General features: G+C 50.2%; 1 protein-coding gene across 1 annotated transcript in view; it reads left to right on the top strand.

Moving 5' to 3' along the window:
• Positions 1-4,529: 4,529 nt before the first annotated feature.
• The window catches only part of TBX5 (T-box transcription factor 5), a gene marked incomplete at its 3' end in the record, with an annotated part of 36,391 nt that continues 15,378 nt past the window's right edge, over positions 4,530-25,542 (top strand). The window contains exons 1-7 of the mRNA XM_084297620.1: positions 4,530-4,560; positions 7,042-7,217; positions 8,214-8,308; positions 10,877-10,996; positions 11,598-11,745; positions 13,894-14,046; positions 21,615-21,706. Coding sequence (XP_084153746.1) covers positions 4,542-4,560; positions 7,042-7,217; positions 8,214-8,308; positions 10,877-10,996; positions 11,598-11,745; positions 13,894-14,046; positions 21,615-21,706 — 803 coding nt within the window. The 5' untranslated portion in view covers positions 4,530-4,541. The remainder of the gene's footprint in view (positions 4,561-7,041; positions 7,218-8,213; positions 8,309-10,876; positions 10,997-11,597; positions 11,746-13,893; positions 14,047-21,614; positions 21,707-25,542) is intronic.

The following is a 25,542-nucleotide window of genomic DNA, read 5'->3' as shown; positions in this document are numbered from 1 at the left end:
GCTTGTGCTCACCCAAAATGCGTGCGGGAAATATAGTTGGGAATGGAAAGAGCCCCGCGTGGGTAGCGGCGGGGGCACGGGTGGCTTGCACACGCGGAAATGCTGCTGTGTGCGTGTGCACGGCGGCCTCGTTATTTGCACGTGTGTCTTGGCGATGCGCGTGTCCGGGCATCCATACAGCTCTTATATTCTCTCTCACCGATGTCCTTCTGCACGCGTGTGCGTCCCACGTGCAGCCTCCATGTATAAAATTTGCATCATTTCTTTATCGAGGACACGGCCCCGTGCCTGCGTGGTTTATTTTTTTGGCAAACCGCGCGTGTGTTCGCCCCCGGGCGTGCGCGCACACCTCTGGGTCACGTATATATATATATTTATATATTTATATATGTATAGGCTCCTATATGCTGCCGCTCTGCTCCGACTGCTTGGGTTTGGCCCGTTATAGGGCCGCGTTTGGCGGCTCTAAAGCAGCAGGGCAGGCATTGCAAAGGGCATGATCGTCCCTAGGCTGCCGGGGGGGGGTGAAGGGGTCGCCCTCCCCACCCCTCATTTGAACGGGTGTCCCCAATTGAAGGCCATGCAGGGTAAATGGGGGCCGGGTGGGGGGCTTCTCCTCCCCGAACCCCTCTTTTTTTTTTTTTTTTTTTCCATCCTCTCGGCTGCTTTTTGCCAGGGCCTGCTTCTTCCCGAGGAGCCCCGAGTGTCGGCAGGGCTGGGGGGGGACCCTTTTTGGGAACACTTACCCGGTGTCCAGATCCTGCAGCAACTTCTCGCTCTTCCTTAGGTGATGCTCTTTATTTTCTCTCTCCCTATTTCTCCTCCTCCTCTTCCTCCTCCTCCTCTCTCTTTTTTTTTTTTTTCTGTTGGAGGAAAGAACGTTTTAAGCATCTTTGGTGAAAAGTTTGCTGCAAGCTGCCGCGACTGCATCGCAAAAATCCCCGCAGGTTAATAGGAAAGGCGCTGGGACGCAGGGAGCGCCGCGGCTCCTCTGCAGCCACTGGCTGCGCTGGAGGGATTTGGGGGTTTGGGGCTTTTTTTTTTTTTTTTTTTCCCTTGTCAATCTCATTTGGCAAATAATCGCCTCGATTTACTACTTTTTTTTTTTTTTTTTTTTTTTTTTTTAATCACAGCAAATAATTGGTTCCCGAAGCACGCTTGAATCTGTGCAAATAACCAGGTTATCATTTACTATATATAGCCCAGAGTGTTTGCTTCCAGAGGTGCCTGAGCATTCATTTGACAAGTTTCCTGCTCACTCTAATAGCGTCTTTTTTTTTTTTTTTATTAAAAATTAAGCTGAACAATGCCAATACGGTTGGATTAACCGGGCTGCTCCTGATGAAGCGGGAGCTTTGCTACTGGTTTCCCCTTTTTCCGCCCCAAGAAAGAGTGGGTTTTCCTGGAGTTTCCAGCGACTCCGTGCCTGCTTGGGTGACACACACACATATATAACATGCACTCCGTCACACCCACATATATACATGTGTGTGCGTTGTGTGTCTTATATATTCATGTCTATACGTGCACTCGCATCTATATGGGAGGGTGCGCACACGCAGAGGAGCACGGCCAGCCTCGGCGTAGTTTGCGTTGCGCCGGTTTCTTTGGAAAAAAAAAAAAAAAAGAAAAAAAAAAAAAAAGGAAAGAAAAAAAAAAAGAAAGAAAAAAAAAAAACAGGAATCTCACTGATAGGGCTTTAAAAGAGGAGAATAATACAAATTAACCTTCCATTACTGCTGCAGTCAACCATGACAGAATAGGCCAGTTGCGTGGTTGGTGACGTCTCCGTGTCCTATAGGAGCAAAGCTCGTGAGATAGCAGCTATCGCCTTGAACTCTCTTTATTTTATTGGAGTATGGCTGGTAATAAACAGTAATATTTAATTTGTCTGAGACCACAAATCGGCTTCTAGCTGGAAGGCTCCTTCGCATTGACATTACAGTCCTAGAGAGCCTGGACTTGCGGTCCTTTTCCCAGCTTTTTTTTTTTTTTTTTTTTTTTTTTTCCTCCTTCTTCACCCCCCCCAACCTGCAGACGGAAATAAATTCGATTTATTTGCATCGTTTTCAACTTGTCTTCAAGGTGTTTGAGAGCTAGTGTGGCATTGGAGAGGTGAGTGCTCGCTTTGCGCTAGCAGTGCTTTCAGGCAGCGGGCAGCAACCGTGCTCCTGCAAACTTCGAGATTTTCACTTTTCCCTTTCTTTCTGGCGAGGGGAGGTGGTGATCTCTCTCGCTCCCAGCTGCGGGCAACCTTTTTCCCTCGCTGCTCGGATTTATTTTTTAAGGAGAAAAAAAAATCTCGGGCTCGCTGGCTGTTTGGGGAACCTTCCCCTAGCAGCCGTTGCTTTCCCCTCGGCCCGGCTTTCCCCCAACCTGGACGGGAGCTGCTGCTTTTCTTGTTTCCCCCCCAATTTGCACCTTTCCGAGGGCGGCCAGGGAATGGAAGGGCTCCTCCAGCATTCGCCATGCCAGCACCCAGGCCGGGGCTTGGGGCTGCGGCACCCGCGGGGGAAGACCCGCCCGGTTTGCTCCTTCGTTTGTTTGTGTTTGGAAGGGCTCCACGGCTCGTTTCCCTCTAAAAATAATGAAATATGTGACTAGCTTTGTTCTGTTTGTTTAAGTAGCGTTCGTTGGCTAATTCTCTGCGGCTACAAGTGCAGTTATTTTATTATTCTGATTTGCAACCGTTTAGCGTGTGCTGGATCTCCTCGAGTCGCTGTGGAACTGGCGTGCGCCCGGGAAGGGTTTGGGAGATGCCAAATTTACACCCACACATGCCCCCCCTCCCCCCGGAGCCTCTCACCCCCGCGGACTTTTCGCCCGGTGCCTTTTTTTATTTTTATTTTTTTGCTCACCTCCAACTTTTCGGGGGGCTGCGGCGTTATCGCGCCCTGCGAGGGCTCGGAGCAAGGCTCGATTTGCTGAAACTTCGGCGAAATGCACGAGAAATGTCCGAGAAGGAGAAAAGAGCGAAGGTTTTTTGTGGGGGGGAGGGTTGGGGGGGCAAGGAGAAGGGTGGGGGAAGGAAGAGGAGGGTGGGCAGAGCAGATCTAAACCATGCCATTTATTCCAAGTCTTATCAAAAATCCGACTCGCCAATCTGGTTCTCTTCAGGCTGCAGAATGCGACAGGGAGGCTGTTTACCCTGCGCTGACCTATTCAACTTTACCCTCAAAATAATACATTAAAAAAAAAAAAGAGAGAGAGAGAGCGAGGAGGGAGAGAAGGAAGATGCAGATAAAGCCACATCCCCGCTCCTTGCTGACGGCTTGATTATTTGAGCACAGCGGAGGCTCCGGGGGCTGCGGCCCTCGGCCGGGCAACGGGGCGAGGAAGAGGATGGAGAGGGGCTCGAGGGGGTGTAAAACTCAATGGGTCCCCCTTCGGCTGTGTTTTAGCCCCACTTCTCTGTGTTTCATCCCTTTGGCCAGGTTAGGAGAGTCCTTTCAGAGGGGATCTCCCCCCCATACCCATAAAAAAAGTATAATAATTAAAAAAAAAAAAAAAGGGCCTCTGTGAGCAAAGCTGGAGATGGGTGCAAATCCACACCTCCAGGCTGCCTTTGAGGGCAGGGGGGGCCGGGGGTGGTGTGAGGTTAGCGGAGCCAGCGATTTATTTAAAGGGGTGAGGGAGGAGAAGGGGGGGTGGATGGTTGGGGGGAGTAGAGGGGGAATATTCCCAGGCGCTGAATTTTCTCTTTGGTTGGGAGAGATGGATGGAGGAGGGAGGGAGGGAGAGGAGGTAAGGCAGAGGGGGAGGGCTGCTGGGGAGTTTGGCGATTGTCTTTGTGCCTTGTTCTTGTTTGCCGGCCAGAAAAATAGGCTGGAAAAAAAAAAAGGAGCTTTGGGGGGGAGGGGGCGGAGGGGAGGGCTTGTTGGGGGGGGGGGGGGGGGGGGAAGGAAGAGCGAGTCTCTCCGGAGCAGGCTCCCAGCTGGTTGGCCAGCGGGGCCCGGCACTTGGCGAGCGGAGCTGGACGAGCCCGCGGCACCTCCGCGCTCCGCGCAGCGCCCCGCAGCCCAGCGCGCCCGGCTCCGCGCAGCCCCTGCCCGCCCGCCCGGAACTTTCGGCAATTTGCTTTTTAAAAATTATTTATTTTTAAAGGAGGGTGCTCTTTTTCCTCTCTTTCGTCCCCTCCTTCTTTTTTTTTTTTCTTAAATTATTAGTATATTTTTTTTCATTATTATTGCTATTTTGAGGAGGGGGAGTAGAAAGAGTGGGGTGGGGAAAACTGTCTTCCAGAGCAGGCTGAGAAAAGGGGTGGGGGTGGGGGCTTTATCTTGGTCTCAGGATCCTTTCTAGTGCGTCTGACAACCTGGAAGTGTTTGGAGAGAGCAGGAGAGAGAGAGAGAGAGAGAGAGAAGCAGGCAAGCAGCTTGCGTTGGATAGATCTTTTTCTTCCAGGCTGGGTTTTCACATGCTGATCCGCAAATAAATAAATAAAAGGAAATATGCACACGAGAAGCCTGATCCCATTGTAATTTCCATTGCCAAGGGGGAAAATATACACATACATATATATATGGAGATGCATTGATTGCATGGAATTCAACAAGCAAGGTAACAGCTCTTCCATTGCCATGTATGTCCGTCGGTGTCTGTAATATGTGTGTGTGCGTGCGTGTGTGACCGGGAGAGAGCGAAAGTGCCTGGCTGGGGTCATTGTTGTACACAAATTGTCTGTGCCGAGCCTGCAAGGCCCCGGGAGCCGCGGGGTGCAGGGGGGGCCGCTCTCTGCAGGGCTCCCGGGGCTGGCTGGGGGGCCTGGGGGGGCCGCTGCGTGCGGGGCGAAGCGAGCACAGGCTGGAACAAAAGGCTTAGGGTGTGTTTTTTTTTTTTTCCTTTTTTTTTTTTTTTTCTTTATTGCAAACCCACTTGGTGCTACTTTAGCAAAGCGAGATGCATTTTTCATACAGCCGCCGCGGCCTGGTTCTGTCAAGCTCCATTTCTTCTCAGAAGCTCTTTAAAGGGGAAAAAATTAGAAGCTGCGGCTCGCCAATTGCTCCGAGTTGGTGGGTTGTTTCTTTGACCCCCCCGCTCCCTCCTCAATTATTATTATTTTTAAAAAAAATGTGTTTAATTATGCCTGGACCCACCGGCATGCGGAGCGCTCTGCGGAGGCTCGCTGGAGCCGGGCTCCCCATAGCTGGGTCCCTCTTTGTTTTAATAAAACATGCTTTTTTTCCATCGCCCTCCCCAGAACTTTGCTGGCTCGGGGTGGGGGGGCAATAAGGGATTGGAACTGGAGCGAAATCGATTAAAAATGAGTCGCTGGGATTTCCGAAGCTGCAGCGGGGGAAAAAAAAAATAAAAAGAGAAAAGAAAAAGGGGAAAAAATGAAAGAAAAGGGAAAAAAAAAAAAAAAAAAACAGCTCGGGAAAAGAGGAGGAGGGGAAGAGAAAAGCCTTACATGGTCTCTGTCTCGGGAGCTTCGGGGCTGCCCCGGAACCCGTGGGATCTGCCCGGCCCCGGGCCCGGCTCCCGCTGCCGGCCGCGCACTTTGCGCGCACTTTGCGCGGTTTTGCCTCGCCCCGCAGCCCCCGAGCGCAGCCCGCCTGCCTGGGGCGTTGTGGGAAAAGAGCGTTGGGAAGGGAGGGAGGGGGGCACGGCCGGTCCTGGGAATGATCTTTAGCTCCAGAGGTGTGGACCCGGAGTCCCTTCGCTTTTTGTCCTTTTAAATTATATATACTGCATGTATAAATTGCCCACCACTAGCAAGGAAGATCATTCCCCCCCCCTCCCCAGTTTTCCTCTACATTTAAAGGAGAATTGCCTTTTTATTTTATTTTATTTATTTATTTTTCTTTTAAAGGCTTTTACGTATTGTTTCATGGAGAAGGAGAACTCATTTCAGACCATTCTCATGTACTTAAAAACAATATTGTCTCCATATGCTTGGCCTTTCAAAATTGAATCCTCTTCTTTGAAACATGCGAGAGATTTTTTTTTAAGCTGCTAAAACTCTAAACCCCTTAAGAACAAAAAACTAGCAGATAATTCAATCGCTTTTATCTTTTTTTTTTTTTTTCCTCCTGCTTTGAAACTTTTACCATTCCTGATGGAGCCCTTAAAGCTCCATCAAAATACTGCCTTTAAAACTCGCCGTTGTTACTCGCATCGGATGTAAGCCGTATTTTTTAAGCTCGGTTTTCTCTGCTGGTACAGTTTTACTCGTGTTAGGGCTTCGGTCGCTTCAGCCCCAAGTGTAACCCCGTCCCCAAGCCTGTACGCAGGTTACCTTGCACTATATCTAGGCCGATGGATTTACTTGCACTTTTATTTTCCAGTCGTCTCGTCCATCCGATGCTGCTTGTCTTGCAACCGTTCGGGCCGGGGGTGTTGGGTTTTGGGGGGTGAATAAACGCCTTTATTTTTGCAGAAAGGTCGCGCTTCGCAGGGGTGCAGAGAGTTGGATTTTCTTAGAAAATGGGGTTACACAAACGGCATCACTTTTCGGAGGCATTTGCCTGGTGGCAACCAAGCGGTGCGGGCTCCCACCTCCCTGGGAGGACCGGGGAGGCTTGGAGCCTCCTCGGCCTCAGCGAGCCCGGCCTCGGCCCGGGGACTGGGAGGCTCTCAGGGCCGGGGGGAGGCTCTGCCACCCCCCCCAGAGGGGGACACCCCATTTCTTCTGTCTCTAGTGCCATGAGTCCCTCGGTCCCCGGCCAGGTGCCCCCACGCAGCCCCCCGGTGCGCTCTGCCATCGGGCTGCGGGAGAGAGGCTGTTTACCTTTTTCCGAAAGATGCATTTAATAATACCGCCTCCCCTCTCCCCCTCCCCCACCCCCCCCAAATCCTATCATCCCTTGCGGGTTGCGATAATAAATAAAAGTCTTTATTTCTCCCTCTCCCAAAGTTAAAGGGCCTCGTTCCCTTCCCCGGGTGGCTGGAAGTGAGTTGCGGGTTCGCCCACCAGCCCCGCCAGCGCCGGGCTCCGTGCATGTGATTTTCTCTATTTACATATATATATATATTTTATTAAACGTCAGCCTTGACTTCTGCGTCTCTTATCTCTGCTCTCTCCCCGATGTGTGCCTGCAGTGGGGGATTCGGCGAAGGAAGCTCGTAACATGGCGGATAGCGAGGAAGGCTTTGGGCTCCCCACCACGCCGGCTGACTCGGAGGCCAAGGAGCTGCAGGCTGACGCCAAGCAGGACACGCAGCTGGGGGCCCCCAGCAAGCCCCCCACCTCTCCCCAGGCAGCCTTCACCCAGCAGGTAAGGATCCGGCCTCAGCCGGCCTCCCCTTTGCTTTTTATTTTTCCCCTTTTCTTCGCATTTTTCCCCCCAGCTCTGGGCAGCGAGGCGTCCTTTTAGGCCCCACGGAAGAGAAAATTCCCACCTGGTTGTCAGAAATGTATTTTTTTTTCCCCTGCTTTGCCATTATCCGGGGCCGTGGTCAGGCGCTGAGCGAATGGTGAACGTGTCCGTGGGGTGCGTGGGGGGGGGGGGACACGGGAGGAAAACCCACCCGAAACATGCACGGCTCCTGCACTGACACGCACGGTCCCACGCGTCCACACCTGGGTGTGCAAATGCCCCCTGAGGCCGTGTGCACAGATTTCTACGTGCCCACGAACTCCCGTGCCTCTCAGCGTGACATTTACACGCCGACGAGCTCCCACCCCACGGCCGGGCGTGCACTTACACTGCTCTGCCCGCACCCACGCACCCGAGTGGGGGGTCACGCATGGGCACCCCCGCAGCCACCAGGGGCCAGGCACCCCCGGCGGTCCCCTTCGCACCCGCCCCCAAGCTCTCGCCCCCCCGAGGCTCTGCGTGGTGCTGGGACACGCGTGGGCTCCCCCGGGGGCACACCGGCTGCTGCTCCCCGCATTGCCAAGGAGGGGGTTGGGGAACCGGGGCGGGGGGGAGAGAGGGATTTCCCCACCGAGCTGGCCCCCGTGTTCCTCGTGGGTAAATCCTCACGGGGAGACCTCACGCTCGGTGCCTGCTTGGCCTTCGGCCTTGCTTTTTATTTGGGGGGGGGAAATGTGCTTGGTTTAGGGTGGGGGGAGAGCAGCCGGGTATTGCTCGCGGCGTACCGAGGATCCTATCCAGGGATCCCCTTGCTCAGCACCACCGGGGTCCGGCCTGGGACCCCCCCACCGACCTCCTCCCGGCTTTGCAAACCGAGCTCCGGCTTCTCCCTGGGGTTTGGGGGCTCCGAGGCTCCCCGGGCGGGTAACCCGGCTCTGCTTCCCTTCCTTGCAGGGCATGGAAGGAATCAAAGTGTTTTTGCACGAGCGGGAGCTGTGGCTGAAATTTCACGAAGTGGGGACGGAGATGATCATAACAAAGGCTGGAAGGTAAGCGACGAGCATCCAGCAAGCCCCTCGCCCCCCTTTTGGGGCCGTGGGGCCGGATCCTCCTTGGTTCACGCGTGTTTGTGGGAATCGCTTTGCACTGGGCTGCCCCTCCGGGCCTCCCCACGCGTGTTCGCGTGTTCTGTGGATGCCCAGCCGCTGCTTCCCCGAGCCCCGGGGATGTTCGTGTCTCCTGTGGGAGAGGCCACGGCTGAGTGTCGCAGCTCCAGGACAGCCCGCACAGCATTGCCCGGGCTGCTCGGCTCTGCCCCGGCACTGCCGGGCCCTCCCTGCGAGGATATATTGAGGAGAAATTGTTTCTTCTGGCTCTTTTCTTAACCAGAACAGTTGGATCGTTAATCCCAATTTCAGGCCTTTGGAAGCTTTCCAGGCAAGCGCGGATTGCAACCACTTGGCCAAGAGCTAACCTTGTTTAGAGCAGCTCGCGGGGCGATTTCGTTATTATTATTAATTATTGTTATTATTATTTTTAATTAAAGGAGCAGTCCCGTCCTTCTGCGATTTTGTAATGCCTTCCGCTGTTTCCCGAGGCTCCTTATTTATTGTGTGCTCATTGGGGAGAATATAACCAGAACACCCACACCACCCCATTTAAAAGTCGATGTGGTCTGAAGCTCCTGTTTATGTACTGATAGCGCTGCTGTTTAGATGCAGAGATAGACGTGCCCGCAAATAAATAGCATGCGTATCTAGCTGCGGCCAGATCCACATTTCTATACGTGTGTGTTTGTCTGCGTGGGTGTGTAGAAAAATATACAGCCTCGCAAACCCAACTTTATTGGGACTGGGCGTAATCGATTCCATGAGCGGCTGAGTAAACCTGATCCGCAGATATATTTATATGTGTACGCGAATATATTTGAGGCGATTTAACATTATCCCTAATATTGATGTCCTGGAGGGCTGTTAAACGGAGTACCTAATGCAGAGACCCAGGAGCAGCTTCTCCGGTCCCATCAGCAAGCTCCTGTCGCGGGGCTCTTCTTGTCGCGATGTTATATTCAGCGACTTACCTGCTGCTGCCTCGGCACAGAAATAGATTTAAAAACAGCTTTAGATTGCGAGGGCACAACAAACCACGCGGAGCCAAACTTTCATTTTGCTCTGTCATCTGGTAGTTGTTGTGGTCTTCCAAAATTTGCCTGAAGAGGGAGGGGAAAAAAAAAAAAAAAAAAAAAAAAAGAGCCGGCTGCATAAAGTTTTGCAAATAGATTTGTCTCACGGCTCGCCTTGCCTTTGAAGCTCTCTGCAAGCTGAAAATGGCGATTTTTAAAGGAAAAACGGCGGTGCGAGAGCTGGGGACAGCCGGTGGCTCGGCGCCGGCTCCGCTCAGGGGTGCGGGGACTTCGCGAAAAAGCAGTTTATTTTTCCCAAAAAGCAGCTCACGAAGGGAGACAGACACGAACCACCTTGCAGAAATTTCAAACAAATATCTCCACGGCTAGAAACCTCGTCCGGAGAGCAATAAAATAGACATTTACAGCGCGGGGTCTTTAGGGGAGAGCACACGCTTCACCGGGGTAGATATGGGCTAGTTTCACTTATTTATATAATTCCTTCTGTTTATTGTTGGAGAAGTCCGGGATCTTGCTGGTCAGGTGTTTTCGATGGAGTTACAGATTGTCGTTCAGGTGGAGTTTGGTTTCTTCGCCCTCAAAACGTTAAGGCTAACCCCCCACTTTGTCCGTTATTGCCCTTTTTTCTCCCCCTTCGGCTTTTTACTGTGAATTTAAAAAACAGCCCAGATGCCCTATCGCAGAGATAAGAGCCCAAGGCTTGGAGAGGAGTGCAGTATTTTTAGAGGTGTGGGTTTTTTTGTTTATGCGTGGTTTAAGTCAAGGGATACGTTTTCATCTGCTTTATTTTTAAATATTTGGAAAGCTCAAACTAAAATAACATCGGTGTTTTAAGTCTCTGCCTCGCAGTAATGGAAAATATTTCGAAAAGCCCCTGTCTTCAGTGTGTATCTGAATGTTTCCAAGTATTTGTCAGGTGTGTTTGCTGATGTCTTTGTATGCGCACAGATTCGGTGTTACACCTGAGCGCCTGTATTTTTTCCATATCTGAACACAGAACCGTTGATACACACGGAGGCTTGTTGAAATAGACGTCTTTTAAATACGTACGTTTACAGAAATATATATATTTTTACTTTCTTTTTTTGGCAAATCTCCCCTGCTGTTCCAACACTTTAAGCAAACAGGAAAGTAACTCGCTTCCAAAAGATCTCACGACCGGATTTGTTTATTTTATTTTTTTAAACGGGGAATCGAAATATTGGCGAAATAGGTGATAACAAAGATAGGAATACACGAGCAGGTAAACAAATAAAGCTGCCAGGCTCGGAACTACGACTCAGCCGGGAGCCCGCCCGGCTCCCACGCCCCAGCCTGGCTGCAGGGGCCACCCCAGAGCACGGCATCGCCCCTTTGTTAAATGCCCCTCTCCCCCCCCCCCCAAGTGCTGGTCCTCACAAACACACTCCCAAAACCACCTTGGGAAACTTTCCCTTCTCTCCTTTTTATACTGATGTACTTATTTCTTTTACAGGCGCATGTTCCCCAGTTACAAAGTGAAGGTCACTGGACTTAATCCAAAAACTAAGTACATACTGTTGATGGATATTGTACCAGCGGATGACCACAGATACAAATTTGCAGATAATAAATGGTACGCAAGTCCAGGGGGAAGGGGAGGGAGGGCTGCTTCGTGTCGGGAAACCTGGGCAGCACGAGCTGGGAGATGCTCGCGAACCGGCGGCGAGCACCTCTTGTCGGTGCTGGGGCTTCGGGATGCTCCTCGGGAGAGGAACTTAAAAATAAATAAATAAATAAATAAAATAAACAAGGATTAAAAAAAAAAAAAAAAAAAAAAGAAAAAGGAAAAAAAAGTTGCAATTAGCTAACAATACCTGCAATCCTGTTAAACGATGGGGACTATTGGCTACTGAGGAGCGGATGGTTTAATTGTAATTAAATATCTGCGGGCAGGGAAACGGTGAAGGACGGGTACGGCGCGGTTGCTCTGCTCCTGGCTGGGGTGTCGGTAATTAGGGAGGGGGAAGGATGGGGTTAAACGGGGAAACAGCGATCTGGGACGGGAAAAGTGCCAAAGCTCTCAATTAATTCTCCGCGCCGTGCGTGTGTCTGTAAATGTCTTTTCTCCCGAAGACCGCCCGGCTGCCTCTGAAACCCGGGGCCACCTGCGCGGTGCTGGGACACCCAAGGGTGTGGGTGCCTCCGCCGGAGCTCAGTGTCCCTGTCCCACGCAGGTCCGTGACGGGGAAGGCAGAGCCGGCCATGCCCGGCCGCCTCTACGTGCACCCCGACTCCCCCGCCACCGGAGCGCACTGGATGCGGCAGCTGGTGTCCTTCCAGAAGCTCAAACTCACCAACAACCACCTCGACCCCTTCGGACATGTGAGTCCCCCCACGGTGCTTTGGGGTCGGGAGATGCTTTTTCCCACCGGGGCGGGGCGGCAGGCGACCCACGCGTGCTCCCGTGGGTGTCCCCAGGGCGCGTCCCCACGCGTGGCACCCCTCCGGTGCCAAGAAGGTCACAGTCCCAACCCATTGTCATGGTGGGGTGTTATTTTCTGCCTTTTTTGGGTGGGATGAACCCCAGTGATGGGCACTCCCAAACATTCCATAAATAATTTAAATAAATAAAATAAAAAGGAAGAAAAAAAGCTATTTCGTAGCGCTGCGTGGGAATTGATTACAGACCCCGGGGCCCGGCTTAATTGACTATTTAGCTACCTGATTTTAACCTCATGGGGAGTCTCCGAGCGGTAAAATCTGCTCGCTGCCTCCGCGAATTTGGCTAACAGGTAAAATCTATCAGGCGTAATTATTCGAGGAAATAGGACCTAAAGCCATGCGGATCCCTCGATCCAAAGGAAAAAAAATAAAAAAATAAAAGGCAACAATAATTAAAGACAATAAAAAAGAAGAAAAAAACATCCCACAAGAGCTTCTTGGACATAAAAAGGGCTTTGCTAGACCCAAGGGACCGTGAAAGCTTGTGTGAATTCTGCAGCCAGAAACAGCTCGCCTTCGAAGGTCTCCAAAGATACGTGTTTCTCTGAGCGAATGTATATGTGCACGTATGAATAACATATATATATAATTATATATATAATTACTTAAGCGAGTATCCGAATCCAGATCCCACCACCCCCTTCCAAGAGCGTATTTTTCTCCAGTCTCATTTCAACACTTCAGTTTCATTTTTCTCCCCAAGCTTTTTTTTTTTTTTTTTTTTTTTTTTTTTTTCTTTTCGCTTTTTAATGTTAAATTTTGTGTTCTTAAACACGCCCACGTGGGGGCTGAGAAGCGGCCGGCGGAGCCCCCAGCCCACCCCAATGCCGAGCATCTTTTGCCTAGTCCCTGTTCCGTCTCCACGCGGGGGGGATGCTTTAATTTATTTTATTTTATTTCATTTTATTGTGTTTTATTGCCTTTACCCTGGGACTTGGGGAGAGGCGCTTTGCGAGCGCTGCTTTCCAGGGCTCGGGATGTGCCAGGAAATGGGTGGGGAGCTCGGGGGGCACCTCTCCCACCCCCGGGGCGTTTTTTTCTTTTCTGGGGGGGGCTTTTTATTTTTTTTGGGTGTGCGTGGAGGGGGAAGGCATCCCCCCGCTGCGAGCAGGCGGCTCTGGGGAAAAGTCCCTGCAAGCAACGCCAAGGCTCTGGGGGGACGACAAAAGGGACTTCAGAGGCGGAGCTGCACCGGGAGCCTCTCAATTAGAGTCGCGGTAATGAAATTAAAACCCATTAGATCGTTCACCGTTGATGTCTGCGGCTTTCCCGGATGTCAAAGCAATTTGCTTAAACCCCCGGGACGGGGGAGGCAGCGAGGCCGTCGGGGCCCGGCGTCGGGGCGCGCTGCGTCTCGCTGTCGCCAGTGTCCCCCCCTCCTCCTCCCAGAACCCCCCCGCCACCGTCCCCTGAGATTAACCCGGTACCGAGGAGGGGCGGCTTTTTATCTCCGAATCAGCGCTTCCCTCCCTGCCACCCTTCTGTCCTCATCCTCCAGGGGTGGTGGGGTTTGGGGGGAGCACTAAATCTCCCCCCTCCCCAGTAACCCCGCTTCTTTCCCCATATCTTGTAGGGTTACTGGGGAGGGGGGCTGAGATGCCTGTGCTGTTGAGGTGGGGGCTGTGGGGGTAGGAACAGCCCCCCGCTGGCTGTGGAAACATGTATTAGGGTTTCTGGGGGGGGAAACACAGCAGCACAACCCAGGGCTGCAGGGGGGGCAGCAGGTAAGGACCCAACTTGTCCTGTAGCCACAGAGGGGTGCTGCTTGGGGGAATGAAGGGGGCAAGAAAAGAAAACCCCTGATGGGCTGTGGGGGGGGGCTGCTTTTCTGGGGAGAGATGTCCCCAGCACAAGTAATATCCATGCTGGGGGGGGGCTGAAGAGGAGAAGCTTTTGAGGAGGAAAAAAACTTTTTTTGGGAGTGTCTGCTGGTCCCTCTCTTTTCCTCTCCCTGTCTGCGGGCTGGGGGCTGCGCAACATCATGCCCCCCTCCATTCCCATGAGATGTTCTCTTCTCCCCATGCCTAGATCATCCTCAACTCCATGCACAAGTACCAGCCCCGGCTGCACATCGTGAAGGCGGACGAGAACAACGGCTTCGGCTCCAAGAACACCGCCTTCTGCACCCACGTCTTCCCCGAGACCGCCTTCATCGCCGTCACCTCCTACCAAAACCACAAGGTGAGGCCGGGCAAACCATGTCTCCTCTTCCTCTCTGCCTCCTGCCACAACTCCTTTTGAGGCCCTCTGGTCCCCTTCTTCTCCGCTCCCCTCCTTTCTCCCCACACGCCCTCCCCATCCCTCGGGTTTTGTCCCATCCCCTGTTATTCCTGGCGACGCGCACAAAGCATCCAAAGACTTTAGGGCGAGCCGAGGGGGAATGAGCTCAACAGGATGGTTTGCTCAGAGAGGAGACGACCAACCGAGGAAGTTGGCTTTATCTCCTTTCCCCCCATCGGTCAAAGGCTCTCGTAATCTGGCACTGGAGAAGGGAGCCGGGCGCTCCCCTTGGCGGCCGGGGGGCCCTGATAACCCGGGCTGGCTGCGCTTCGTCCCTTTGTTTCGGGGCCGGCTCCTTCCCTACCGGCTGAGGGCTGCGGGGTTGGCAGCGAGACCCTGGCAGGAAGGGAGGCTCTGTGCCTGCAGTCGATTGCTCCTGCCCCAGCAAAACAAAGCAAAATATATGAAAATGTGGCAATTTGGGCTGTCCTGGTGTGCCTCTGCATGGTTTCCCCTAGTGGTGTAGAAAGCAAGGCTTTTACTTGTCCTTACAGGCAGGTAGGGTAGCTCCCTCATGCTTGACAGAGTGAATTATGTGATTATTATTATTATTATTATTATTATTTAATGGAGAAAGGTCATTTAACACCCTGGATGCTTTCCTGGAGATGTAACAGGGAAGCTCCTAAACGTGCGTGAAATGGTCGCGTTTCCTCTGTCCGCCGGTTGGCCAGGGAGCCATGGGTAGGCTGGAGAAGAAAGAGTGTTTCACCATAGCTAGGGAGAAAAGAAAATACTTCCCTGCCCTTTAAAATAGGAGCTGTTGGCACGACCAGGAGAGGCAAACCGAATCCAAGTTGAGCCCTCGCCAAATTATGCCTTAAATTATAACTCCGCTGTGGATGCTATAAAATCAAGTTTAACTTCTGCTTGATGGATTCGGAGAAAGAATATAATATTAATAGAACTGGGAGTTAATAAAACAGGACACACTGCTTGCTTTAAATGCATTTCCCTAGGAGAAAACAGACCTGAAGTTAACTGCTTTCCTTTGAAGAAAAATAGGACTGTTTTGTAGAGAAAAAAAAAAAATTACCATGCAAATAAAACAAAGCGAAGCAAAAACATGTAAGCACAGTAGTTTGGGAAAACTGCCATATTAGGAGGAGCAGGAATATTTGATTGTAAATCAACAACATCTGGTTGATAAGAAATGACATCTGCATATCCGTCTCTGTCAAAACACACGCACTGACGAGCGCATGAATCCCTACAGACACACACACGCTCGCATCCCAGCAGACACATGCACACGCACACACGCAGACACCACTACATATTTTACACACCCCCTACACATTTTACACACACTCGCATCCCTCCCCCCCCCAACATGTGCATTCCTCCTCTTGCTGCATTGAATCGCTTGGGGGAGCGAGTAAAAGCGAGGCCATAGCCCCAAGATAAAGCCCCAATTGAGAAAGATAGGGCCATAAAAATAAACCGGGGAATGATCTACCCTAAATGGCATCTCCCTCCAGGGAAGGGAATAAAATTTGCAGCTTGCCCCAGTGCGGGTGAAGCTCAGCACCGGTGCACAGCTGATGCTGTTACTGGCACAGTGACACAGGAGGGGTGATGGCTGCAGGAGTTGTCCATGGGCAGAAACCCCAGCATGGCTTTCACAGCTAAGATGGGATTTTTTTGGGCAAAACACATTTTCAGGTTGTGGTGTGGACTGTGCTTCCCATTGCCATTGGTGATGGCAGGCTGTCTGTACAGAGCTCCAGGGAGGGTCTGCCCATCCATCCATCCTCACATCTGTGCACTACTTAATTATTCCCATTTACAACTCTCTCTTCTACCCATCACCTGGAGAGCACCCTTCACACAAATCCTCCTCTCCGCACAGTTTTTATACACTGAAGCATTTTATACATGCAGCTTTTATTCACTGACATGTTTTACTCGCATATATACACAATAATCTATACATACCCATGTTTCAGGTTTCAAGAGCTGCGTTATAGGTGAATTATATCACGGTATTAATTGTATGACTTGCCCATAAGTGCGTTTGAGTCTGTGCTTACACAGCTTATAGAAATACCTGCCTGATTTTGGATCAGTCAATTTATTTCAATAGCACAGCTGCAATCCCCATACAGGGCTTGTGCTTATTTCCCCTGATATTTCAGGCAGCCTGCAAAGACGTTTAAGCCCACTGGGCTCTCCTCCTCCCCAGCCCTGCTCCCCAAAAGGAGGGTTAAGCTACGAAGAAAGTTTTTGTAAAGTTTTCAGTGTGCTTGTCAGCAGCTCGGTTGGCCACCTCCCCCCTCTCCACAGCCCTGAGAAAAGACCCCAGAAATATTGAGGTGTTAAAATAGGTCACATGCGCATTTCATTTCCTTGCCGTTTACACAATGGGTGCTTGCAATCAGGTTGATTCCCAAATATTAACTTCCCCCCCCCAAGTTAAGTACCGTTTCACTGTAGCTTAAATCATTGTGTTACTAGCTCGTATTTATTAGGTACTAGCTCTCTACTTAGGACCAGGAAATGAACCCTAATAGACAGAAATAATTAAGGTTCTGCCCTCTTGAGGGTTCTTTCAAAAGCAAGAATTCACAACAATTATTCTCATTAATTTTTACAACCTACTTTCCCCGTTAGCTGGACTTGGGCTTTATATTGTTTTTCCCCCTTAGGATATCCGGTTTTATGCTGATTTTTTTTTTTTTTTTTTTACCCCCTAAGTTATTTAACATTCTTGGTAGCCCAAATTCTTTTCAGGAAACATCAGCCCTAGCTGCAATGCTGTGGGCACTGTAGTGATGAGGAGAGCATGAAGACAGGTTGGGTGCATTCCCAGGTAGCTGATGGGCAATGATGGCTTTCAGCCTTTCTGCTCCAAGTGCATGGCCTTTTGTTGCTCTGTTGACAGGACGTTGTGGGTGTAGGTGCTGCCAGGCATGGGCAGATGTTTGGGCTCAGGATTTGTTGCTTTGGGATCTGGCTTCTCCTTGGCTTTGGTCGCAGGTGGCCTCATTCATTGCTTTGGTCCATCAGAGGCCATGAATGTGGGGCCTGGCTGGCATCCCATGGGGTGATGACCACGTGTCTCTTCTTCATCACCAGCATTTTGTGCAGCTCTTGGTGGCTCAGGGACCTTCTTGGTGACCTGAGCTCTTCTTCTCTTGCTGCGCCCCATGGGGGCTCCTTGCAGCCCTGCTTTCAAGGGTTTGGTGGCAAAGTGCTTCCTTCAGGAGGCCTCGTGGCCTTTGCAGCCCCTCTCTGAGCCACCGCTCTGCCTCTTGGTCCCAGTCTAGTCCCCATCTGTCCAGCAGCTCCAGGACAGGGTGCTGAGCCCATGCCTGGCCCCATTGGGTCCCTTGATACAGGCCCCCTCCCCAAGCTGAGCATGGGCACCTTGCCTCTCTCCACTCTGGCCCTTCCCCACCTCCTCCCCCCCAGGCACTGTGCAGGGTCTGTCTCTGCTCGCCCTCCCAGTTCAGCCAACAGCCTCCTCAATGGGCTCCTCTGTCTCACACCAGTAACTCCGACCAGCCACTGGCTCCCAGTCCCTCCCATTTCCTTCACTGGCTTCTGGGTTCGACATCCTCCCCCCTGCCAGCAGCCTCCCCCTTCCCCTGGCCTTTCCCTTGGGCTCCGAGCCCCCATTCCCTATCCAGCTCCTCTGCATGGCCCAGCCAGATGTCCGTAGGCTCAGCAGCCACCTCGTCTTCATCCAGTTCTTTTCCTTCCCGCTGCCCTGATTTGGCTTCCTCCTCCTCCACGCTGACTTGGTTTCACCTGGGGTATGTGAGAGCGCAGAAGAAAAAACCCTCTGTGCTTTCAAGCCGGAGGCCCGGCCTCCTGGTTGCTCCTAGCACAGTGGCTGCAGGGCCATGGTCACCTGCAGGCATTTTCCAAAATGCCCAGCTTTTAGGAAAGCTTCGGGATAGCCTCCAGGAGAGCCCCGGGGGGGCAGAGCAGTGTGTTTTCCCTTGGCTGTGTTGCTTAGAAAGCAAGGATCAGGTTTGCTTGATAGGAAAATAAGTCCATAAAAAGGAGCCCAGAGCAGACACCTGGTGTGGAACATTTCAGCCATAAAAAAGTTTTGCTGAGTTATAAGCAATTGAGAAAAAAAATTATCAATATTAATTGATAGTTTTAACCATGGCCATAGCAATATTTATGAGTCTGTAGAGACACGTACTTGTATGAATACTTGGCTGTGCTAAGAAAAAAAAAAGTAAAGGAAACATGTTTCTACCATCTAAATAGATGCAAGGCTAAATTTTATCATGCTGGAGCAAAAGATGCCGTTGGAAATGTCTCAGCAGACGTGCTTTGTGGTCAGTTAGCCCAGAGAAAGGAGCATGGAGGAGTGGCACTGAGATTTCATTGGGAACTGTCACTTCCCGTTAAAGTGAAGATGAACCCGTGGGTCGGACAGGCACTGAGAAGTGTAAGTCAGGAAGGCTTCGCTGGGGAAAGCTCTCATTTCAGGAGGATCTGCAGCAGCACTACCAATCAGTGGTCAGAAACTAACTTTGACATCACTTTCTTGCAGTAACAAATTAATAAACAAAGCCCTACAGTTTTATTGAAGCCGTGCTATATAATTTACCCTCAGGCATTCTGTCTTAATGACCTTGCAGGACGTGTTTTTTTTTTTTTTTTTTTTTTTTTTTTATTCTTAATGATGTAATTTTTATTTGACTTTCTGACAGCTTTTTGTCCCCACCCCCAGTGAGTTACAGTCAATTAAACAGAGTTTTGCTGTGGCAAAGTTGATCCAGAAGAAGGTAATTTCCACCCATTTGTTTGCTTTTCCACCTCTCAGATAGTTTGCAAGTAAGACAAAAAGAAGCCAAACAAAATACCTTTCACAGGGCTGTTTTCTAAAGCAGAGATCCACCAGGTTGCTTGTTATTTTCTGTTTGTTGTGTGCATTTTTTTTAGAACTGGCTTGGAGTTGGTGCTAAGGTTGGTACCCCAAGGTATCACCTAGAGAAGCTGCTCTAAAAGCTCCTGCTGAAATCCACCTGAAGCACAGCAAAGAGCTCAGACCTAATTTAAAGCCTACTGTAGGACCATGGTTTCTAGATACCTTTGAGGTAGCGGATCCTGAATTTTAGGGTGTTTGAAGTTTGCTGTGCCTCACTTGGGGCTTTTTGCTACCAACACATGTTAATCCCATTGTTTGTAACAGTGTTCCCAATGAGGGTTAGGAAACTTCTCCTAAAGCAACATGTTCACAAAATTGAGGTCACTTACGATATTTTGTCTGATGTTTGTGGGAGACTACAGGCTTGATTTGTCAAACGGGGCATTTAACCAAGGTGCTTACATAGAGGGACAATATGTTGATGGTTCCTCCTTCAGTTAGCAGAGAGTTTGGGACCCGCGAAGGTGATGCTGCCCACCCCAGGGCCTGCGTGTCCTCTGGCAGTGCCCATCTCCCTCCATCCCTCTATTCCAGCAGGAACACCCGGAGACAAGGTCCCCAATGCAGGCGCCTTGGTTAAAATGCCTACGGTCAGGTTGGGATGAATCCGGCCCTTTGTACGGCGGGATGCCCGTGCCAATACTGTAAATCCTCACTCTGTGAAGGACTTCACTTATGCAAGCAAATATTGCCATTGGGTTCGGCAAGTGAGGACAACTTGTACATTTTGTGTGCTTCAGAATGTAGATTGAATAGCACAAGCATTCAACGTTTGAATAATATCTATTGTTCATTATAGAAGAGCCACCACCTTGATGGTGGAAACCGATAGGCGGTCTCTTTGTGAAATAAAAAGCTGGCTGTCTAATTATTCAGGGCTTTTAGTTATAAAATTTGTCCAGGTTTTACTGCTAGAGAACACCTCAAATGGCGTATCAGTCCAAAAATATTGTTTGTTCACACTTCTCTTTGAAATCTGAAATATGTGACAAAAAAAAAAAAAAAAAAAGAAAAAAAAAAAGCAGTGCTTGTTTGTGTACTCAATTAGGTTCTGATTTAATGGGAACACCCATGGGGATGAGCATGTGGGTGATGGGGTCTGTGTGTGAGATTTGGGGCTGAATTAGGCAAAAAGGGCAAGTAAACGAATGGCTTTGGAAAAAAATATGCTAAAAGATGAGAAAACAGCAAAATAATCTGGTTGTGCAGACACCTGGAAAGGTCTGCTGTTGACACGAGGCGAGCCAGATTTTTCTCTTTGAATTTTGGTGAAAGGATGGGTCCAGCTGATGAACACGAGCCTCTCTCTGTTCTCCAGCCATCCACCTCGGGCTCTTTCCTTCCCATTGGCGCCGCTGTTGGTGGGGCGGCAGGACCGTGCTCCCAGCAGAGGTGGTGAGAGCCTGAAGTCCCTCTGGGGGCAAACACAGGGCTGTCTCCCCTCCTGAGCCCTTGCAGGTGGCTCTCCCTGCTCCTAGCTGAGGGCTCAGACTGCAGGGCTGTGAAGGAGAAAGGGAAGAAGGGGAACTGCTGCCTAAATATTAAAAGTAAGCTGTATGGGATTTTGCACAGAGACCCATCCTCTCCTCTCATCCTAAGGATGGTGTCTCTGATTTCTGCCCCTGGCTGTGTGTTGTGGACAGATTTGTTTCCTATAGCAGTGAATTTATGGCTGTGTTTCTGCTGGATGAGCTAGAGCTTGAGCTGCCCTTGCTTTGCCATGCCAGCCCTGGGGCAGCAGCTGGCATGGGGCTGGCACTCGGGGCAGTGCAGCTAGTCCACACCTGGCCCAGCCTCATGAGTAAGGGTACCTTCTTAGCAGCTCTTTAATTTAGATACTGTAAGAGGACCAAAGTTGTGTGCTTGAGGAGGATTCATGCCAGCAAGCTTTAGACACTGAAGGTAACAAAGTAGTCCCCTTTAAATCCTTCTAGAGTGAATTGGGAGAGAAATATTCCCCCAAGGCAGGATGGCCAGAAGTGGGATTGCCCTCTGAGTGCCTAAGGTAGTTAGTCCCTGCAGTGCCTGCAGGTGTGGGGCTGGGTGGGGAAGGAAATCAGCTGCAGAGCACCTGCAATCCAGGTAATTGCTCTGAAATACAGCAAGGGTGAGCCTGGCAGCCTGAGAGAAGCTCCAACATCTAAGATACGAGGCTTGGGTTGTGGTGGTGCATTGATGAGACGTTACTTGTTGGTGTCCGTGGGGTTTGGGCAACGCTGCCCTCATCGCTGGTCCTCTGGTCAGCACAACCCTTTCTATTCCAGCAGCAAAAAGAAAGTAAGTAATTTTCCAGCTTTCCTCCAGTGAGAAATATTTGTCTGTGCAGCTCCATGTGTTAGGTATGGGCCAAGCCTGAAAGAAGTGAGAGGTTGTTGACAGGTGATATTTTTCCAGCAGACAGATCTAGAGGAAAGCCCATCTGGAGTGGTCAGTGCCTGAGCTGAAGGATGACTTGTGTTCCTAAAAGCTGTTTTCTCCCCCATCCCTACTGGCTTGGGTTTAATAAACAACATCCCCCCTCTCCCAGGCCATGCCTTGGACTTGCGATGAACCCGTTGCATTTCCTCCCTTTCAGATCACCCAGTTAAAGATCGAGAACAACCCCTTTGCCAAAGGTTTCCGCGGCAGCGACGACATGGAGCTCCACAGGATGTCCAGGATGCAGAGGTAACACTCGCCTTCATCGTGGGGACCCCTCGGGTCCGGGACATCTGCCTAGGTTTTGCTTTGCGTGTCACTTGTGGCTTGAACTAAGCAAGGACTTAGCAGCAGGCCCTTCTCTGGCATCTGCTTGTGCATTTTAAGTCAAGCTGGTGAAATACCTGCAGGATGTGAGGCCAAAATCCAGGACTTGCCACTCCGAGGTTAATGTCTTAGCCACAGGGTTACAGAGGCAGGATCTTATGTGTGTTGTTCTTCTGGCCACAGGGACCTCGTATTTCTTTGTCATTTGTCTCCACCCAGAGCAACTTCTAGCCTCTCTGTCTGCTGCTGCATGTGGGTTTAAACTTGTCTAAAGCAACAGGAGGCTCAGACTAGCTCTGAGAAGCTCTGCTCGTCAGACTATTGCACGAGAGCTGGTGAATGTTTTTTCTCCAGGTGGCAGTGCTTTGAAGTCAAACCTCCGAGAGCAGGTTTGCTAAGGGTTCTCCCAATGCCTCTGGAGACCTTGGTGCCTTGTGTTGGTTGCTGGCTTTCAGAGGGTCTCTGGCAGGAGGGGAGACCTTGCCTGGTTGGTTCTGGATGTGCGGGGCAGGAGCATAGACACGGTGGTTTCAGGTTGAAAAAGGAAGGTGTTAGAAAATGTTGGATCTCCAGGGCCAGGTGACTGAAGAGGTCTTTTTGGATCTCAGTTTTGGATGTAAGTACTTAAGCTGAAACACATACCTAAAGCCTGTTTAAAAATCCCGTTTCAAGTCCTTTTCTAAATGTCAGGTCCTGCTGGTAATTAACCTCACTTCTTTCACTGAACTTGGAACTCCGTCTGTGTGTCAAGTTACTTCCTGGTGCAAATGTTTTGCAGGAACGTTGCCATACCCATGATTATACCTAAGACAGATGTAGAGGCTCAATATAGCATTTTCCATCCAGGAGGGCAAGAGTGACTCAGATCCCTTATTCTCCAGGACCAGCAGAGCTGGCTCTTGGTGTGAGGCTGTAGGGACCTGCGCTGTCACTTTGTCCTGGGATGTGTTCCTCCATGGCCAGCCCAGGAAGCTGGAGCAGATCTCTCCAGACTGTAGGTGGTCGCTGCTGCCTGGAGCGCAGATGCAGAAATTTCTTCCCCTTGCTGTGTTTGGGGACCCAAACGTGGATCTCACAACCACACAACTCCTGCTGGTGGGCAAAAAATAATGCCTGTAACCCTGCAAATGCTTACACCCCCATCCTCACTCAAATCATAGAATCTTTAAGGTTGGAAAAGACCTTCAAGACCATCTGGCCCAACAAAATGGGCAAACATATGCCTGTGTACAAATGTTTTAAGGCTCAGATCCAAAAAAGCCAATAAACAAGCAAATATATATATATATGCACACATATACATATAAATAACACTTTTCTCAATCTAAATCATCTCTGTGGTCTTCTGAATGTGCCTGGTGTTCTCTGTTTGCCTGCCCTTTCCAACGACTGCACAGATTCTGGCACTGCAAGTCAATATTTATTTCTTTATTTTCCTGTGCACTGCCCCTTGAAATAGCTTCACCCACCCACCTCCCAGTGCCAGCCCCCCGACCTCTGCTGGAACTCGAGTAACGATGTCCCAGCGCATTTTTGCTGCTAAACTACCCTTTCATTATGGTCGGTGGAAAGATTTGAAGGTTTACATTCATCATGGGGTTTTTGGAGGGGGGAGGCAGAACAGCAAGGACTATTAGAAGGGCTTCATGCCATCTGAAGAGCATGGCACCTAGCCATGTGGAGCTTGTGCTAAAAATTGCTTGGCATTTTTGTGCGGGTCCTGCGGTCGTAGTCGATAATACAGTAAACAGAAGCACTTGGAATATATAAAAACACTTGCTCAGACCTGATGTGGTTGAAAGGGTTAAAATCCCCAGCGTTGACTTTGCAGGATAATTTTTGATGCTCACTTCCTTAATAACTTATCCTCTATACAGATAGCAGGGAAATAACTGTACATTTACAAATATGTCTTTTTTTTTTTTTTCTTAAGGGAGAGCAGGGTAAGATCGTGTTTAAAATTAAGAGACATTCAAGGTTGTAAACAGACAAATATGCACTCACCTTCATGGATTTTATATATCAGAATTAATACAAACTCTATTAATATATAAAAGCATAAAATTATATATATAAGGAAGAAACCTTTACCATTGTGTATATTAGAGAAGTATGACCTACCTTTGGGGCTTTATGTTTAAAATATAAATATATATTAATATGTATTTAATCATGTTTTAATATATATATATGTGTTTGTGTGCACATACGTAATGAAGTTATTTCCACGAGGAACCTGCTCCCTGGCTGGCAGGTCCCGCTCCATTGGTTTTGGGAGAGTGATGGCTGTATATATCCTTGGAGAATGTGGTGGGACACACTTTTAGAGCAGTTCCTTCATTATAGAAAAAAGGTAGCTGGAAAAAAAATAAGCTTTTACAAAACAGCACACAGCCTTTAGTGCCGGAAACTGGTGACCTGACATTCATCAGGTCACTGATCTCATTAGGGGATAGAGCCACGGAGGGAATGAATTTTTCATGCTGGAAAAGCACCTTTGTTTTCTTTACTTGAATCTTAACTGTGCCTTGAGTCCCAGTGTAGGACCGTTGCAGAGGGACTTTTCCAAGCTGACAGCAGACCCAGAAGAAGCCCACCCCAGCAGAGAAGGCCGGTAGGCAGTACTTCCCCGCAGGACGTGCGGGCTGGCTCACAGCATCCTGGTTTTGGGGAAAACCCATTTAACCAAAGGCTGTGGTCAAGGCACATCCTCTCCTCACCCCCCAGCACTTGCACTCCTCGGAGCAGCTTAGGAGGCCTGTGTCCCGTGGATACATGCTTCTAGTACTAATCCTTCTGGTCTTAGCATGGTGCTTGAGGCATGGACCTTGTAGGAGCAGACATGTGTTGGCTGAAGGTGCCACCTAGGAGCAATGTCCCCAGGCTGGGCTGTGTTTCTGGGCTCCCTCTATGCAAAGGGTGCTTTCAGAGAGCAGAACTGCTATTCTCTGAGAAATCAGCTCATCAGATAGGTGCAGGCTGGGCTGAGGAACCCTCCCTCTGCCTGCAGAGTCAGAATGATTTCCTTAGAGCAGACACCTGCCATTTAGATAGGATGGGGTCCCTCTCCTGTAATTTCAGCTGAGTTAGAGAGTTTTACTCTACCAGCACTGGTGGTTGTGTTGCACCTTGGGCTGTCAGAGAAGGAAGGCACGGCAGGACACCAGCTTGCTGGGCTTTGCACCATTTACCTCTGTGCATCCCATGTCATGCAGTGAGCACAGCAGCAGCAGCTCTAGATGAGGGCAATTTGGCTGTTGAACACCCAGCCTTGGCAAGCAGCAGCGGCTGCAGGGAAGGAGGATAATGCAGGGAAGAAAGGTGAATTTTGGCATCAGAAATGAGTTCTCAGCTGCCTTACTGAGGACTTTCCCCTCTCTCTCTGTGTATCTCTGTGCTGTGGCCAAGGAAGAGCTGTACATTGGCAGACGTGTGTGCAAGTACAGCCCTCTCCGTGCTCTCCTTTGCAAGGCCTCCGTGTTGGTTTTTCCCCTCTCTCTTCCCAGAAGAGAAGTTAATAAGTCTGTCCAGGTAGAAGACTTCACTGAGGAGCGTTATTAAACCTTTCAGCAGCAGATGATTTCATTCAGAACGAAGAGCGACGAGCCCCAGAGAGACCCAAATTCCAGCGAAGGCAGCCTTCTGGTACACGTTCACTTCCCCCTGCCTCCCCTTTCTTTCCTGAGGCACACGGAACCCCTTCAGCAGTTTCATTGACAGGATGAGTGCTCTGGGACAGCACGCTTTTTAACTTTCCA

The sequence above is a fragment of the Netta rufina genome (genome assembly GCF_964035555.1).
Source record: "Netta rufina genome assembly, chromosome: 17".
In the NCBI taxonomy this organism is placed as follows: Eukaryota; Metazoa; Chordata; class Aves; order Anseriformes; family Anatidae; genus Netta; species Netta rufina.
This window is presented reverse-complemented; position numbering and strand designations above follow the sequence as displayed.